This window comes from Carettochelys insculpta, chromosome 27 (assembly GCF_033958435.1).
Source record: "Carettochelys insculpta isolate YL-2023 chromosome 27, ASM3395843v1, whole genome shotgun sequence".
Classification (NCBI taxonomy): Eukaryota; Metazoa; Chordata; order Testudines; family Carettochelyidae; genus Carettochelys; species Carettochelys insculpta.
In genome coordinates, this window is record NC_134163.1 from 5,899,722 (window position 1) to 5,913,783 (window position 14,062).

The 14,062-nt window shown below is 62.7% G+C and overlaps 1 protein-coding gene across 1 annotated transcript in view; it reads left to right on the top strand.

Moving 5' to 3' along the window:
* The first annotated feature begins 2,379 nt into the window (after positions 1-2,379).
* Positions 2,380-14,062, top strand: part of ONECUT3 (one cut homeobox 3) — a 94,156-nt gene continuing 82,473 nt past the window's right edge. Inside the window, exon 1 of the mRNA XM_074978537.1 lies at positions 2,380-3,397. Within this exon, the coding sequence (XP_074834638.1) occupies positions 2,380-3,397 (1,018 nt within the window). The remainder of the gene's footprint in view (positions 3,398-14,062) is intronic.

Consider the following 14,062-nt stretch of genomic DNA (forward strand, 5'->3'; position numbering starts at 1 on the left):
AAATGAAATGTCTCCGCAGCTCAGACGTATCATGAGATTTTTGGAATTCCGGAGTCAAAGGGGGAGGTTGCAAGACAGGCAGCAGGTACAGAGGCAGTAGCAGCTTTTTGCCAAGGCCATAATATTGAGTCAAGCTGGTGTTTGCAATCCACACAACAGAGCCCCTGATCTATGCTTGCCTGATGCGTGTCTTTGCACTTCCCAGCCTTTTGCCATCTAGGAAGAAATTGACCAGGGATTCTAAGGAAAGGGAGTGGATCGTGGCAACGATTAAAATAAAATATTGCACCTCAAAATGACTTTTCCTTTCCATAAATTGCATTTGTGGTGCTGGTTTGGGAGGAGAGCTGGTGCAATGCATCTGGGTCAATAGCAGCTAAATGGAGACTTCTATTTTTTCCCCCAAACTCATTACAATGATTTGGTCTCATGCAGGCAACTGTAATAGATTTAGAGGCTTGGAGGATGATTTCCAAAGGAATAGACGTGTTCTTTATTGATGGCTCTTATTAAATCCAAAGCTCCAGAATAGTTAGTAATGCTTTAAAAATGGTAAGCTATAGATTTTTTTTACATGGTCCAATAAAGCTTTGGAAACCAGCATCTATTGACCCGAAAGGACTCAGAACAGACTGAAAATATTGGAACTGTTTCAATTTCAATTTAAATATTAGCTAGAGGCCCCGTGGAAGCTAAAATCTGTATCCTTTTTTGTCTGCTCTTTCTCGGTTTAACCAGAGAACACTCTCAGGTTTCGGTATTGCTTTTTCCCTAGAAAGGGGAGAGATTTTATTATGTTGTCCGCCCGCCTGTCTGTAGCTGATGTCTGTGTGTTATTGTCTCTCACCTGCTGTCTCCCCCTCTAAGATTTCACCTAACGTACGTGTCTGATCTGAATTTAAAGCTCGGTAGTTTTTAAAGGGCGAGGCGTGTGGATGTTATTGGGATGCCTGAGCTGTCTGTTGCTTCCTTCCAATCTTTCATTTCCAGAGAGCAATCTATTTCTGCTGCGGAAATATTGTATTCGACCAGCGATCGTGCGCGTGGAGGGGGTCACAGGGCAGCGTGTGTGTAGGATTCTGCAAGTAAGTTTTAAAGGTGACCCCAATACTGATTGGGTCCGGAAACCCATTTATTTTCTTGCTTTCTTCATTTCTTTCTCTCTACGTTCATAGACCCCATTAATTTTTTTCATACAAGGCCTAAACCCCGGTTGCCGCTGGATCCTATGGGAGCAAACACATTAGGAGCTCTCTTTCTAAATAATCTTGCGGAAGCCTCGAGCGAAGTGTTTGCTGTTTTCGGGTCGCCGGAGCATGTGTTTAATACATATTAATGTGCTGTCTGGTTACGCGTGTGCGTGCGCTGCCAACTCTCTCACACTCTCTGGCACACACACGTGCAATCCCTGGCCTCGAGCAGCCGGGCACTTTCCGGTCACTAGGGATGGAATGATAGCCCCTTCCCAGGGCGGGTCCCACTTTCCCCCGCCACGCCCCGGGCGTGTGAACGGCCTCGGAGCGGAGCCGGTGTCCCCTGCAGGGCAGGAAGCCGGCGTTGCCCCGCTGGGCCCCGCAGAAGGCTGGCAGAGCCAGGCTGCATTTCTCCCTCCACTCAACATCTGTAGGGATCGATACCTCGGGGATCAGATCGGAGGAGCGTGTAGCTGCACGCACGCACGGCGCCCTGTGCAACAGCCGGCCTGGACATCGATCCAAGGATCGATACAGAAATTAGCTAACGTGCCAGCTGGGTGTGCAAGGCAGCGGCTCGTGCAAGGAGCGAGAGGGGAGCGGGCTCGGGCCGGCTGCACAAGCCCCTGCTTTATTGCTCCTGCGCCCACCCCTTCACAGTGACCCCCCCCGCCCCTTCGGGGCACGAATCTTCCCTTCCTCGTGTGCGGGCGTGCAAAAGGGGGGACCCGACCCCCCCTCCGTGACACGCCCGGGCTTGGTGGCACGCGGCGGGGGGAGGGGGAGGCAGAACCTCGCTGCCCTGGAGTTACAGTTTCTCCAGCCCAGCCGGGCGGCCGGCGGGGGGTGGGGGGGCGTGCGCGAGCCGGGAGCTGCTGACGTCAGGCCCCGCTGGCGGTGAGACTGAGGCTGGCTGCAGGTCCGCGAGTCAATGCGCTCCGCCGCTTCCCCCGCGCCAGCAGCACAGCGCCGCGCGCCCGGCCGGCCGGCCGCACCCCGGAGGCAGCAGCGAGCCCGGGCCAGCCGCGCGCACCCAGCCCGGCCGGGCGGTGCATGGCGAGCGGGCGGGGGCGGGCGGGGCGGCCGCGCCATGCCGGAGTGACGGCTAGCGGGGGCAGATCGATGGCTCCCGCCCCGGCTCGGGATTAAGGCGGGCAGCGCGGGCGGGGGGGCCGAGCGAGCCGGCATGGAGCTTACAATGGAGAGCCTGGGCAGCCTGCAGGCCGGGGAGCTGCTGAGCCCTGCGCACGGCCGGCCGGCCGCCCACCGGAACCTGGTCTCGCACGGCCGGCCGGCCATGGTCTCCGGCATGGCCTCGATCCTGGAAGGCGCCGGGGACTACCGGGCCGAGCACAGCCTGGCGGCGCCCCTGCACCCGGCCATGAGCATGGCCTGCGAGTCGCCCTCGGGCATGAGCCTGAGCAGCACCTACACCACGCTCACCCCGCTGCAGCACCTGCCCCCCATCTCCACCGTCTCGGACAAGTTCCACCCCCCGCACCCGCACCCGCACCCGCACCCGCATCCGCACCAGCGCCTGCCGGCCAACGTCAGCGGCAGCTTCACCCTCATGCGGGACGAGCGGAGCCTCTCCTCCATGGGCAACCTCTACGGCCACTACCCCAAGGACATGCCGGCCATGGCCCAGCCGCTCTCCCCGCTGCCCAACGGGCTGGGCGCCCTGCACGGCGCGCAGCAGCCGCTGGCCCCCTACGGCCCCGGGGGGCCCCTGGCCGGCGAGAAGATGCTCTCCCCCAGCGGCTTCGACTCGCACGCCGCCATGCTCTCCCGCAGCGAGGAGCACCTGGCCCGCGGGCTGGGAGCGCCGGGTGCCGGCATGATGGCCCCGCTCAACGGCATGCACCCGCATGGCCACCCGCACGGCCAGCCCGGCGGCTCGCTGCTGGGCGAGAGGGAGCGGCAGGCGTCCGCCTCGGGCTCGCAGCCCGGCGGCTCCGGGCAGGTGGAGGAGATCAACACCAAGGAGGTGGCGCAGCGCATCACGGCGGAGCTGAAGCGGTACAGCATCCCGCAGGCCATCTTCGCCCAGCGGATCTTGTGCCGCTCGCAGGGCACCCTCTCCGACCTGCTGCGCAACCCCAAGCCCTGGAGCAAGCTCAAGTCCGGCCGGGAGACCTTCCGCAGGATGTGGAAGTGGCTGCAGGAGCCGGAGTTCCAGAGGATGTCGGCGCTGAGGCTGGCAGGTAGGGGGACCCCGGGGCGGAAGAGGCGCGGGGCCGGGCGGGGAGCAGCGCCGAGCGCCCCGAGCCCCCGCGGGACCTGGGAGGGCGCGCGCCGGCGGCCTGGGCAAAGACGCCTTTTGCACGCGCGGCATTGGTGTGACACACCTCGCTGCGGAATCCAGAGAGTGCCGCTCGCGGACAGGCTGCCGGTCTGGGAAGGAGCACGCGCACACTCACACTCTGACTCGCACACGCACACTCAGGCACGCACGCACGCACACACCCAGTGTGCTCTCCTTTAACTGCTCTGTGCCCCTCCAGACCTCCCCTTCCTCTCTGTGTTACCGGCTGTTTCAAGTCTTTCCCCGAAGGCGTGCAAAGGGAAATCATATTCAGCCTGAGCCTCGTCGGTTTCCCTCATCGAAATCTCCACCGAGCAGCTTGCTCCTGACAGGCTGAAATATAAAGCTCGTGGGTCAAAAGGATCTGGGATGTAAATGCTGTAGGTTACTTGTTCCAGCCTTAGAATCTCTCTCCCTCTCTACATCCATTCATCCATCCACCCACCCGCTGCACCGCTCTCTCCCCAGCTCATTAGCTACCTACCTACATGCTCTTCTCAGGATTTTTGGGAGGTCTTAATACTGAGCTGGATTCTCCCCCCTAAACACCCAGCGGTAAATAGCTACCCCAGCCAGGTCCAAAGGGTCTGTACGTACGGCCCCCTCCCCGCGGCCTGCTTCTTCCTGCTGCTGAATGAGTCAAAACTCAGCTGTTCCCCTCCCCTCCCCCGTTCCCAACGGATCAATACGGTAGCTCCTTCATTTTATAAATGGCACCGCCGATCGATTCTCTATGGCCCGCGCAATCGTTTGCATTTGGGATGTAGTTGACGCGCCTGAATTGCTTTTGCAAGCAAAGGGGTCTCTGCTCTCAGAGAAATGCAGCTGCCTGGCGCTGAACCCTGCTCAGACCCTCGCTTGAGTTTAAAGGACCGGCCAGTGGAGGAAAAACGAGCCCAGCCGCGCTTAACCCGGGAGAAAAGGCTTGAGAGGAGGGCCGCGGGGCAGCACACACTGTCTGCTGCGTTCCAGGGCCGCTTATCACCCCCGCCCCCCACCGCCCGAACTGTAAACTTCGGGGAGGTTCTGGGCTGTGGGCTCAGATTTAGGGCAAAGAAGTAGAGACTGTCTCCCCCTGCCCGCCTCTCCCACCCCCAGCGCGGAGCACTGCTGCTGTCTGCCCCAAAGGCGGCGGTGAATCGGCCTGTCTCGGAAAATGCATGGGGGAGGGGTCCGCGGGCAAACGAGCCTCCACCGCGGGGCGAATTCTGTGTTATGGGCACATTCTGGCCTCTGCTTCCAGCTCGCCGCGGTCAAATGCGCCTGGGCCGGAGATGTTTCTCCATGGAGCAGGCAGGAGGCGGGGGGTGGAGAACAATGTCCCTGGCTCCTCTGCGCGCACACGTGCGCCTCGGTGCACCGCAAACCCTCCCGAGACAGGGTCTCTCTGCTCGGCCGGCTGGCGGAGAGACCGCGCACCCCGAGCTCCTTCCCAACGCAGCCGCATCGCGTCCGTTCGGCTCCTAGGCGCTCGGTGCAGGCGAGTCCCACGCATGGACACGCACAGCGACCCTCCTGCTGCATTCCGAGGTGCAGACCCACGATCCAGAGCCCCCAGACAGCTCTCGGGGGTAGCCGCCCTGCACCCGGCCTGCGTTCGCGTTCCCTTCTACTGGGGGGAAGAACATTCCCCACGGGGGGTCGGGACGCTCACTGGACAGGCTGCAGTAAGATGCTCTTGTCTGCTGCAGCCCTGGGGACCCCCTGTTCACACCTGCACCCCCGGCTCCTGTGCACTCTGCGTTGTTTCTACCGACGTCCCCTATCCCCGCCCTGCCTAGCTGCTGAGGGAACAGGCATTGCTCCATAGCCGGGATGACAAAGAAGGCCCCTGGTTTGGACTCTAGATCCGTCACAATGTGGGACTGGACGGGGGTAAATCACTGGCCATTGCTCAGTTCTGTGTGTCCCCTCTGGAGACCCGGCAGCGACCACTGCCCCAGACAGGAGAGGGCGAGATGCACCGTGGGTCTGACCCAGAGCAGGGCTCTTCTCACGGCTAGTTTGCGTCTGGTGGGCTCCCGGGGGTGGCCGGAGTGATTTTTAAAGCGTTCTGCATGACCCGTGGGCCATCTAGTGTCAGGGCATCTCAGCTCCAAGCAGATCTTCGCCCAGCCTGGGCGAGTGTCGTGAAGCGCTCCTCGCACATAGCAAGACGTCCGGGTTATTTATGGGGGGATAGTAGTATTCATATGTGTTTAGTGTAATTCAGTTGCTCTTTAATTAGGGCAAGATAGTGGCATCCTTTAGTTCCAGTCGATGCCCTATTGAAAAGCAGTTAATAGAATGCAAATGGTTCCTGCCTTTACAAGGTTCTGGTAAATAAAGATTTAAACACTGCCACAATTGGCTTTTTAAGTACCCCCGTTGTTCAATCTAATTGAGCAGTTGGTATTTTATTTCTGATTTACCAAAATGGGGGGGAGGAACCTCCAAAGCTTAAAGATTCAAGGGGTATTCTATATGTGTGCATATATGTATATATGGGGGAGACAGAGAGAGAGAGAAAGAGAGGGGTGTATTTTATCTAAAAGGTTCAAAAAAACATAAACTCACCATATTCTTGGAACATGCTCAGTCTTTATTGTTATGTTTAAAAATAAACGTCTGAGTCTTGAGTTTTCTCATCCGTTAGACATGAGATTTAGGATTTCTCTATAAACTTTTTTCTAAACTGGGAGGTAATTTGCCACGGGCGATTTTCACTCATTTGGAGGCATATTTAATTGCGTGCTCTGATCCATGTATTAAAATACAGTTATGCTAATAAAAACAGTATTATAGTGCATAAAATGTAGGCAGTTGCATGGCATTTTAAAATACGAGTCACGCTATATCAATATCTACATCGATATGTATGTCGATAGATGTATTGATGTAAAATACAGTTCTATTAAATTAATCGTTCTATATGGTATGATACACAGTATAGAAATCATTTAAATATCAGTTATGTTACACATCTAAAATAAAATGTTCAGATGAAGGTTGATGAAAACGAACATTTTTCATCATATTAAGCGCCCTGCCTTGTAAATATACAGGGCACTTCTCTGAAAGGGGATCATTATTCTTTTGTCTAGAAGGTTTTGTTTTGTTTCCAGGTTAACAGGAAAATGCCACATGCTCGCAACAAAAAAGTGAAACATCGTAGTTCTCTGGGTGTTTCTGGAAAATATGAGATCATCCCTCCCCCCACCCCCCCATCCGGAGTTAAAGGGCAGTAGCTCCAATGACATTTGTTAGTCAGGGAAGGGACCGACGGACTATCCTGGGTAAGACTTTGCCGATGGATTCAGGCTGGGGAAGGAATTTCGAGGTGGCTCATGAAAGGTGAGAAAAGCCCCAAGTAATATTTCTGCACCCCGCAAAGAGCAGCCGGGATACAGGCAGAGTGCTGTGTACTTGAGAGGAGGAGGGAGTCGTTTCCAAGGGCATCTGATTTCCAGACCGCCTGGGACTGACTGCAAGGGGAAGAGAATTGGGCATGAAAGCGAGTTCCTGCGGGTGGTGCTGAGGGCCCGGTTGGATTAGCCTTGGGTCGAACCCGAGATCCTATCCGCCAAACCCAAGCGAGACGGATCAGGTCCGCCCTGGTGTGCGTGGCGTGGGCTGGGTTGGCCGTCGGCGCTTTGAGTGACTCCAGACCGGTGTCCGTGTTAGGTGCCCACGTGCGCCGAGGGGACGCAGGGAACGCCAGGCTGTTGTGTCGCTGGTTGTTTTCCTGCGGCTCCGCTGCAGCGGCCTGTGTTGCTCCCGGCTTTGATCCCCGCGTCGCCGAGCCGCTTATCTTCTGGGTGCGCTTGGCAGGCGTTACCCCATGCGCCCTTCCCAAGCGCAATTACGCGCCGCGCGGAATTGGGCCGGGGGTAGCGGAGGACTCCTGCGATCGATGCGGTGGAATTGCTATCCCTAGTCCATCACAGGCACCCCCGTCCATTGCCTTTTGGGAACCGTCTTCAAATCCTGTTTAAAGCGCCGCTCCAGAGCACAGCTGGATGGGGGGCGGGTGGGGGCGCTGTGACATGGAGCCATACGCGGCTGAGGACCGTGCGCAGCAACGCACAGCAAATCAATAGCGGAGCCAAAGTACAAAACAGCAGCCGTTGTACCGGGCTGGGCCTGGGCAAACCAGAGGGGATCGAAGAGTCCAGCAGCTCCGAGGCGGGAGCCGCGAGGGTCCCTTCCAGCCGGCAGAACCTGGCCCTGGAGCTATTTCTGGCCGGTCCTCTGCCCCACGGGCCAGCCGGCTGTTGGGGTGAGCCAGAATGGGGGCAGGGTGGGACCCAGCCTGGGTTCAACGCGCCGATCTCGCCACTTGGGGCTGAAGGGAGAGACCCGCCCCCCAGCAAAGCCAAGCGGGGCAGACCTAGGGGAGGAAGATGGGGGCGGGGAGTGCGGAGGTAGAGGGGCGTTGGGTGCTGGCGCTGACGCAGGGAGGGGCAGAGGGCTGTGAGCTGGTGGTGCCCCAGGCAGAGAGTGTGTTTTGGTGGCGACAGGGGAAGGCACAGAGGCCTGTGTACTGGAGATGACAGGGAGGCCCAGAGGGGTGGGAACTGGCGCTCGGCGCTGTACGCGGCTGTAAGGGGGCAGCTGCCGAGGGCTGGCCGCGGGGCGGTAGCTGGCTCTGGGTACGTGCACTGGGGAGAGGGGGACAGCGAAGAAGAGGTGATTTAGCGGCTGTAAGTACCGCAGGAAGGCAAATGAAAGGCGAGCGAGAAGCAGGCCCTGGGAGTCCGCCACCAGAGCCCGGCTGCGCTCGGAGCCTGCCCCTTTAGCAGCCCCCTCCCGGGAGCCTTTCCCACCTCGCAGCCCCAGACCTCCGGCGGCCGCGGTGGCGGCCCGGTGCCCCCAGCCAGCGGCGGCGTTCGAGCCCGCAGCAGGCGGGTAACCGCGCTGCCCACGTAGCCGGCCATTGCCGCCTCCCACTTCCCGCCGGGCCGCTCCAGAGCCTTCCCGGGCCCAGCCGCCTCTCAGCGCCAGCGGCCGGGCGGCTCCCGCTGGGGCGCCGCTCTTCTGTTCCAGCTCCGCCGCCGGCGCAGGTCGCGCTCCCAGGCAGAAGAGAGGGGTGTGTGTGTGTGTGTCCCGTGTGTGTGAGTCCCGTGTGTCCCGTGTGTGTGTATGTCCCGTGTGTGTGTATGTCCCGTGTGTGTGTGTGTCCCGTGTGTGTGTATGTCCTGTGTGTGTGTGTCCCGTGTGTGTGTGTGTGTCCCGTGTGTGTGTGTGTATGTCCTGTGTGTGTATGTCCCGTGTGTGTGTGTGTGTGTGTGTGTGTGTGTCCCGTGTGTGTATGTCCCGTGTGTGTGTCCCCACTACGGGTGCGGGGGTCCCATTGACAGCGGCTGGGAAGCAGCTCTCTGCTTCTCTTGGCCGGAGAGAGCCTTCCCCGGCTGCCCAGCGCCCACCCTCCCTAGTCCGCCCCTGGCGTGGGAACCTTCCCCCGGCTGCACCGCTACCACCCCCACCCGCTCCGCACTTCCTTGCCTGGCCCCGGCTCAGCCCGCGCTGCTGGAGACGGGTGGGGCTGGGACCCTCCATAGCCCGGGTAGGTGCGTGCGCTCTGCGCACGGGCGCCCTGTGGGTACCGCCGCCTGACACAGCGCTGCCCGGGGGCGCCCCAGGAGACACAAGCGTGTGTGTGCACATCCAAGAGCGGCCGGGCACAGTGGCACACGCCCGGGTAGTGCAGGCACGAGCGACCCGCTCCTCCCAAACAGACCCGCCGCGGCCGCGACAGGGAAGGAGGCAGAGCCGCGCGGGAGTTTTCTCCCCCGTGTCTGTTTTGTGAGCCTCCCCCCAGGCCGCCCCCCCGACCCAGGGAAGCCGCCACGCGGGGCAGGGTGCGCACGTGCGTGTGCCCTGCGTCTGTGCACGCGCGTGCGCGCTGATTGTGAGCTGTGCCGCCTGGCAGCTGGGGGGAGGAAACCGCCTGTGAGCTCCAGGCCGCCCCCTCGCAGGGCCCGCGCACCACACGCGTGTCGGTTTGTTGAGTGGGTTTTAAACCGCGTGTGCCGCGCTCTGGCTCCAAGTCATATCTCAAACAAGCCGAAACCCGGCTCCAGCGAACCCCTAACCCCGCCCCCCCGCAATTAACAGCCCCCTCCCGCCCGCTGCGGAAACTGGGAGGTCACGGGGGTCCGTGCGCCACGCGGGTACGGGAGAGCCCAGGTTACTCCAGGGATTACTTGGTACGCAGCGCACTCTCCGTGTCCCTCCGCGCCGGAGCCGGCCGGTTTTGGGGAGCACCAGGTGCCGGAGCGAGACCAGGAGCAACAGTCCCCGGGCTGGGGTCTCCCCTGGGCGGGCGGAAGTCGCGCCCCAGGAGGCAGCAGCTGGAGAGACGCGCACTTAGCCCGGGGCGCTGGCAGGGACCTGCGCCCCCAGCAGGGCCCCGCCCCCCAGCTCTTTTAACCTCTTTGCCCCAGACCCTAAAGGGCGAACTCGCCGCGGGGCTACCAGGCCCCGGCTCAGCCCTCCCCCGGCGAGCGCATCTGGGGCCCCCGACGCGGGGCCCGGCCCGGCCCGGCCATCAGCGCTGCGGTGACCCCGATCCCCAGCCCCTCGGGCTTCCCAGGGCTGCCGGGACCGCGCGCAGAGACCAGTGCCCAGCGCGGAGGCGGAAAGGAGCCGGGGACGTGGGGGGCGAAGATCGGGCCCAGGGCCGGGGTGTCGCAGCGGCCCCAGGCGGAGAGGGAGCGCACGCTGCCCCCACCTGCGGTCTGGCTGAATCCCCTCACGCTGCCCGGGGGCACCTGCTCCCGCCCTCCGGGCCGCAGCTGGCTGGGCAGGCCAGCCGGAGGCCAGGCCAGCCCCTGGCACGGCGCGGCCCCCTCTGAGCCGCAGACCAGCCTCTGGCTCCGCGGCTGCCCGGCTCGCCACGGGGTAGGTCTTTTCGGCAGCCCAGGGGCGTGTGTGGGTGGCGCCCCTCGGCTCCCCTCCCCCAGCACTGACACCCGGCGACTAGCCCGGGGCTGCTGCTCTGACGGCCCCGGGGTCACCAGAACTTGGCCCCTCTGGAGCTTGAGGCAGGAGCCGCTGATCGCCGGAGCTAAAGGGGCGCAGCGAAGGCTGAACCGGGAGCGTCTTTCCCCCTCAGAGGTTCGCAGGGGGCGAGCCCCACTTCTCACCCCTGCTACTAGCAGGCCCCGTCCTGCTGCGGCCCCGGGGGCGCGGCCCCCGCTTTGCTCACCACTGGTTGGGGGCCAAGACGGGGCCCTGGGAACCGCCCTTAGATCCGGGGAACCCAACTGCAAGCCCCGCGCCCAAGGGAGAGCGTTTCCAGCCCGGGGCGCAGCGCCGCTGGGCCACCCCCGCCGCTCCTCTCCTGTCCCCCCGCTCTTTGCAGCGGCTGCATTTCCAGGCCGGGCGCCTCCCCTCCGCCGGCGGAAAGCGCTGCAATAGCCTCGGCTGCAGAGCCCAGCGCCGGTGCAGGGAGCGGCGAGGCTGGACCTGGCAGCGGGGCCTGGTGCTGCGCATTTAACCTTTCCGAAGAAGCCTTTTCCCCCCGCCATTCCTGGGTCCCTCTGTCCGCACGCACGGCAGTGCCGCGATCTGTCCAGCCACCACCTCCTCACCCCCGTGGCCAGCTGTTCGGGCGGGGGGGGGGGGGGGGTGCCGGCCTGTGGCTTCACACACAGCTCGAAGGCTCCCGGTACCTGAGAGAGCCACAGGTGTGTTAGGCTTTACCCACGCGAGCTCCCGAGCTAGTGAACGCGTTACTCTCTAAGGCGCCCGGGGCCTTCTCGCTCTTGTCATATCTGCCCGCCTGCCGCGCGCGCCCAGCCTGCCCGGGTCCTGTGCAGCGCCGTGCAGACGGCCAGACTCCTGCACTCGCTCCGGAGCGTGGAGTAGGAAACCAGAACCCCGAGTCTGCGTGGGGGGAAGGGGCCCCGCTCTGCCGCTTTTGGTGCCAGCTGCTCACGGCCCGCACTTAACTGGCTCAACGCCCCGGCGTTTTGCAAAGCCCCGAATCCAATTTCCCTCCCTCCCGCTCCCCGGCGGCCCCGAGAGGTGCTAAAGCAGCGGGCGCTGCTCACAGCGCGCTCCGAGGAGACGGGGGCCGCTGGCAGCCCGGGCCGGAGCGTCGCGCGTTCGGCTCCGGAGCTGGCAGGACCCGAGCGGATCGATTCCCCAGCCCGGCTGCGCCTTCCTCCGGCGGCTTCTCTCCTCCCTGCTTCAGCCCTGACGCGCCTGGCTGGTTGGGACGCAGCGAGCCCGAGGTGCGCGGCGCGGGCGGGGGAACTGGAGGGACCCAGCCTGGGGCTCGCTCAGGGATTTGCCGCGCGGGGGGGGTGCTAAGGCAGCGCGACGGCAATTCCCCTACCCCGCAGCTGGCTCAGTGCCCCCCGGGTTACACCCCGCCAGAGATCGCCTCCGCGGCGGCCTTCTTCCCCTGCAGCCCCCGGAGCACCGAACCTCCAGGCACCGCGCATCCCGCATCTCCTGTGCCCCGCAGAGCTCTGCCTCCGGGCACGCCCCCCGCTCCCCCGAGGCTCTCCAGAGGCGCGCTGCGGTGGTCTGGCTTGTGAGCCAGCGGGGAACGAAAGGGAAACCTGGGCACCAAACAGCAGGACGAGGGATCCGCCTGGGAGCGGCGGAAAGAAAACCCCGTAAACCAGCCGGAGGGATTCGGCTCTACAGGTTTACAGCGAAGCGCAACACGCGCTCCCTCGCCACCCGCGGCCGGAGCGTTTCCTGGATTGCTTCGAATTGCGCGTGGCCAGGAGGGCGCGCGCGTGTGCCCCCGCGGGTGTGTCTGTGCGCACACCTACGCACGGGTGCGGACATGCGGGAGCTCGGCGCGGACACTCCTGGGTTTGCATTTGGCTGGAAGGCCACATTTAAACCCGGGAGTCCCCGGCTCCGGCACTGCCGCCGCCCAGCCCTCGGGTGTGCTTTCGGGGAGCCGGCTGGATGGCCAGGGGCCGAGCTGGGTCCTATCGAGGGTTGGCTTTGCCCCTCTGCGGTAGTGTGGGGGCAGGCGGGGCCGGGAGTCCTTGGCCCAAGCTGCAAACCTGCCTGGCTCTCGCACCCATCAGGGGCTCCTCAGAAAAGCGCCGGGTCCTTCCCGGCTCGCGGTGCACTCACAGGGCCGGGAAGAGAAAACTCGCCCACAACCCAGTTGTCTCCCCGCCGCTTCCCAGCCACCGCGTCAGCCCCGTGTGGGTTCGTCCCGCGCTCGAAGCGACGCGCGGACTCCCGCTCTCCTGCTCCTAGGAGATGCACCGGCGGGACCGACACCGGAACCGGCTGCTGCAGCGCTTGGTCCGCAGCTCGGCGCTGAGAAGAGCCGGCGCCGACCGGCTGTTGGCCTTTTCCTGTGACTCGGCCCGATACTGGACAACCCCCGCAAACATTCAGTGCGACCCATTGCAAACGCCTGGCCCCGAACCGCGGGGAGCCGCGCAGTGGCAGGCGAGTGGGGATGGGAGACGTGCAGAGCTCGGGTGGGAGTGGCCATAAAACGCCCGGAGCTGTTCACACGCAGCACTTGGCCTTGCACAGAGGCCTGTGGTTGGGCTGCACGGTGCGGGCATCTGTGAAAGCTCCGGACCGCGGGGACATCCGCCCCTCCCGCACATGGAAACCACGAGGCGTCCAGGGGCACCTTAAACCTCCGACTTCTCGGGCGGGTGGAAACTGCCCTGGGACCCCGGGGGGCTTTTGCTGAAACAGACAAAGAGGGGCCGCCCCCTACACTCCGCAAAGGATGTCAGCGCTAGTTGCATACGTGTTAAACCAGCCACCGAGCTATTCATTAACCGTGTCCAGACACGCACGCGCACGTCTCTTCCGCCGCCCTGAGTGTGTTTTACACCCTTGGGAGCGGCACTGATTTGCTGCATGTGGACGTATTTCTTCAGCACAGGTACAGCGCGCAGCAGGCGCGTTTCTATTAACTATGCACAGCTCGGGGAAGCGCCCGGGCGGCCTGGCGGAGAAGGTGGCGTTTATCAGCGGCCGTACTTGGCCCAGCATGGGAGGCGTAAGCGTTGCGGGGGGAGGCAGACAGACGGACAGACGGACGCAGAATATGCACAGACCTTCACCGCCGAGCGGGGTTTGCTGCAGCTCAGCTCAGCTCAGCTCAGCGGGAATTTCTAGCGACCGAGCTCAAGGGGTCTGTATAACACGACATAACACCCGCCTTTTCGAAAGGGGTTTGCCGCAGCAGTTTGGCTGCAGGGGGGTGAGTTTCAACACCACACACACACAGGCGAACACACACACACACACACACACACACACACACACGGCCGGAAATTGGCTGTTCCTTGGGAACCCCAGTACAGGTAAGAGGGGTGTGGGCGCCCGCTCGCACACTCCCTGTGTGTGTTGTGTGCACACACACACCGCCGCCAGCTCCACACAGCCCCCAGATCAGGCTCCTCAGTCCCAAACGTGCCAGGCTCTGGGACCCCCCTTCCCCGCCGCAAGCCTTCCACCAGCTCCGCTTCAGCGTGCCCAGCCGCGCCCCGCTCTCAGCACCGGGGCGTGTGAGGCGGGGCGGGGCGTTTGCACGGGACGGGAGAAGCAGGTGTGCGAGGGTGAGATGCGCGTGCCA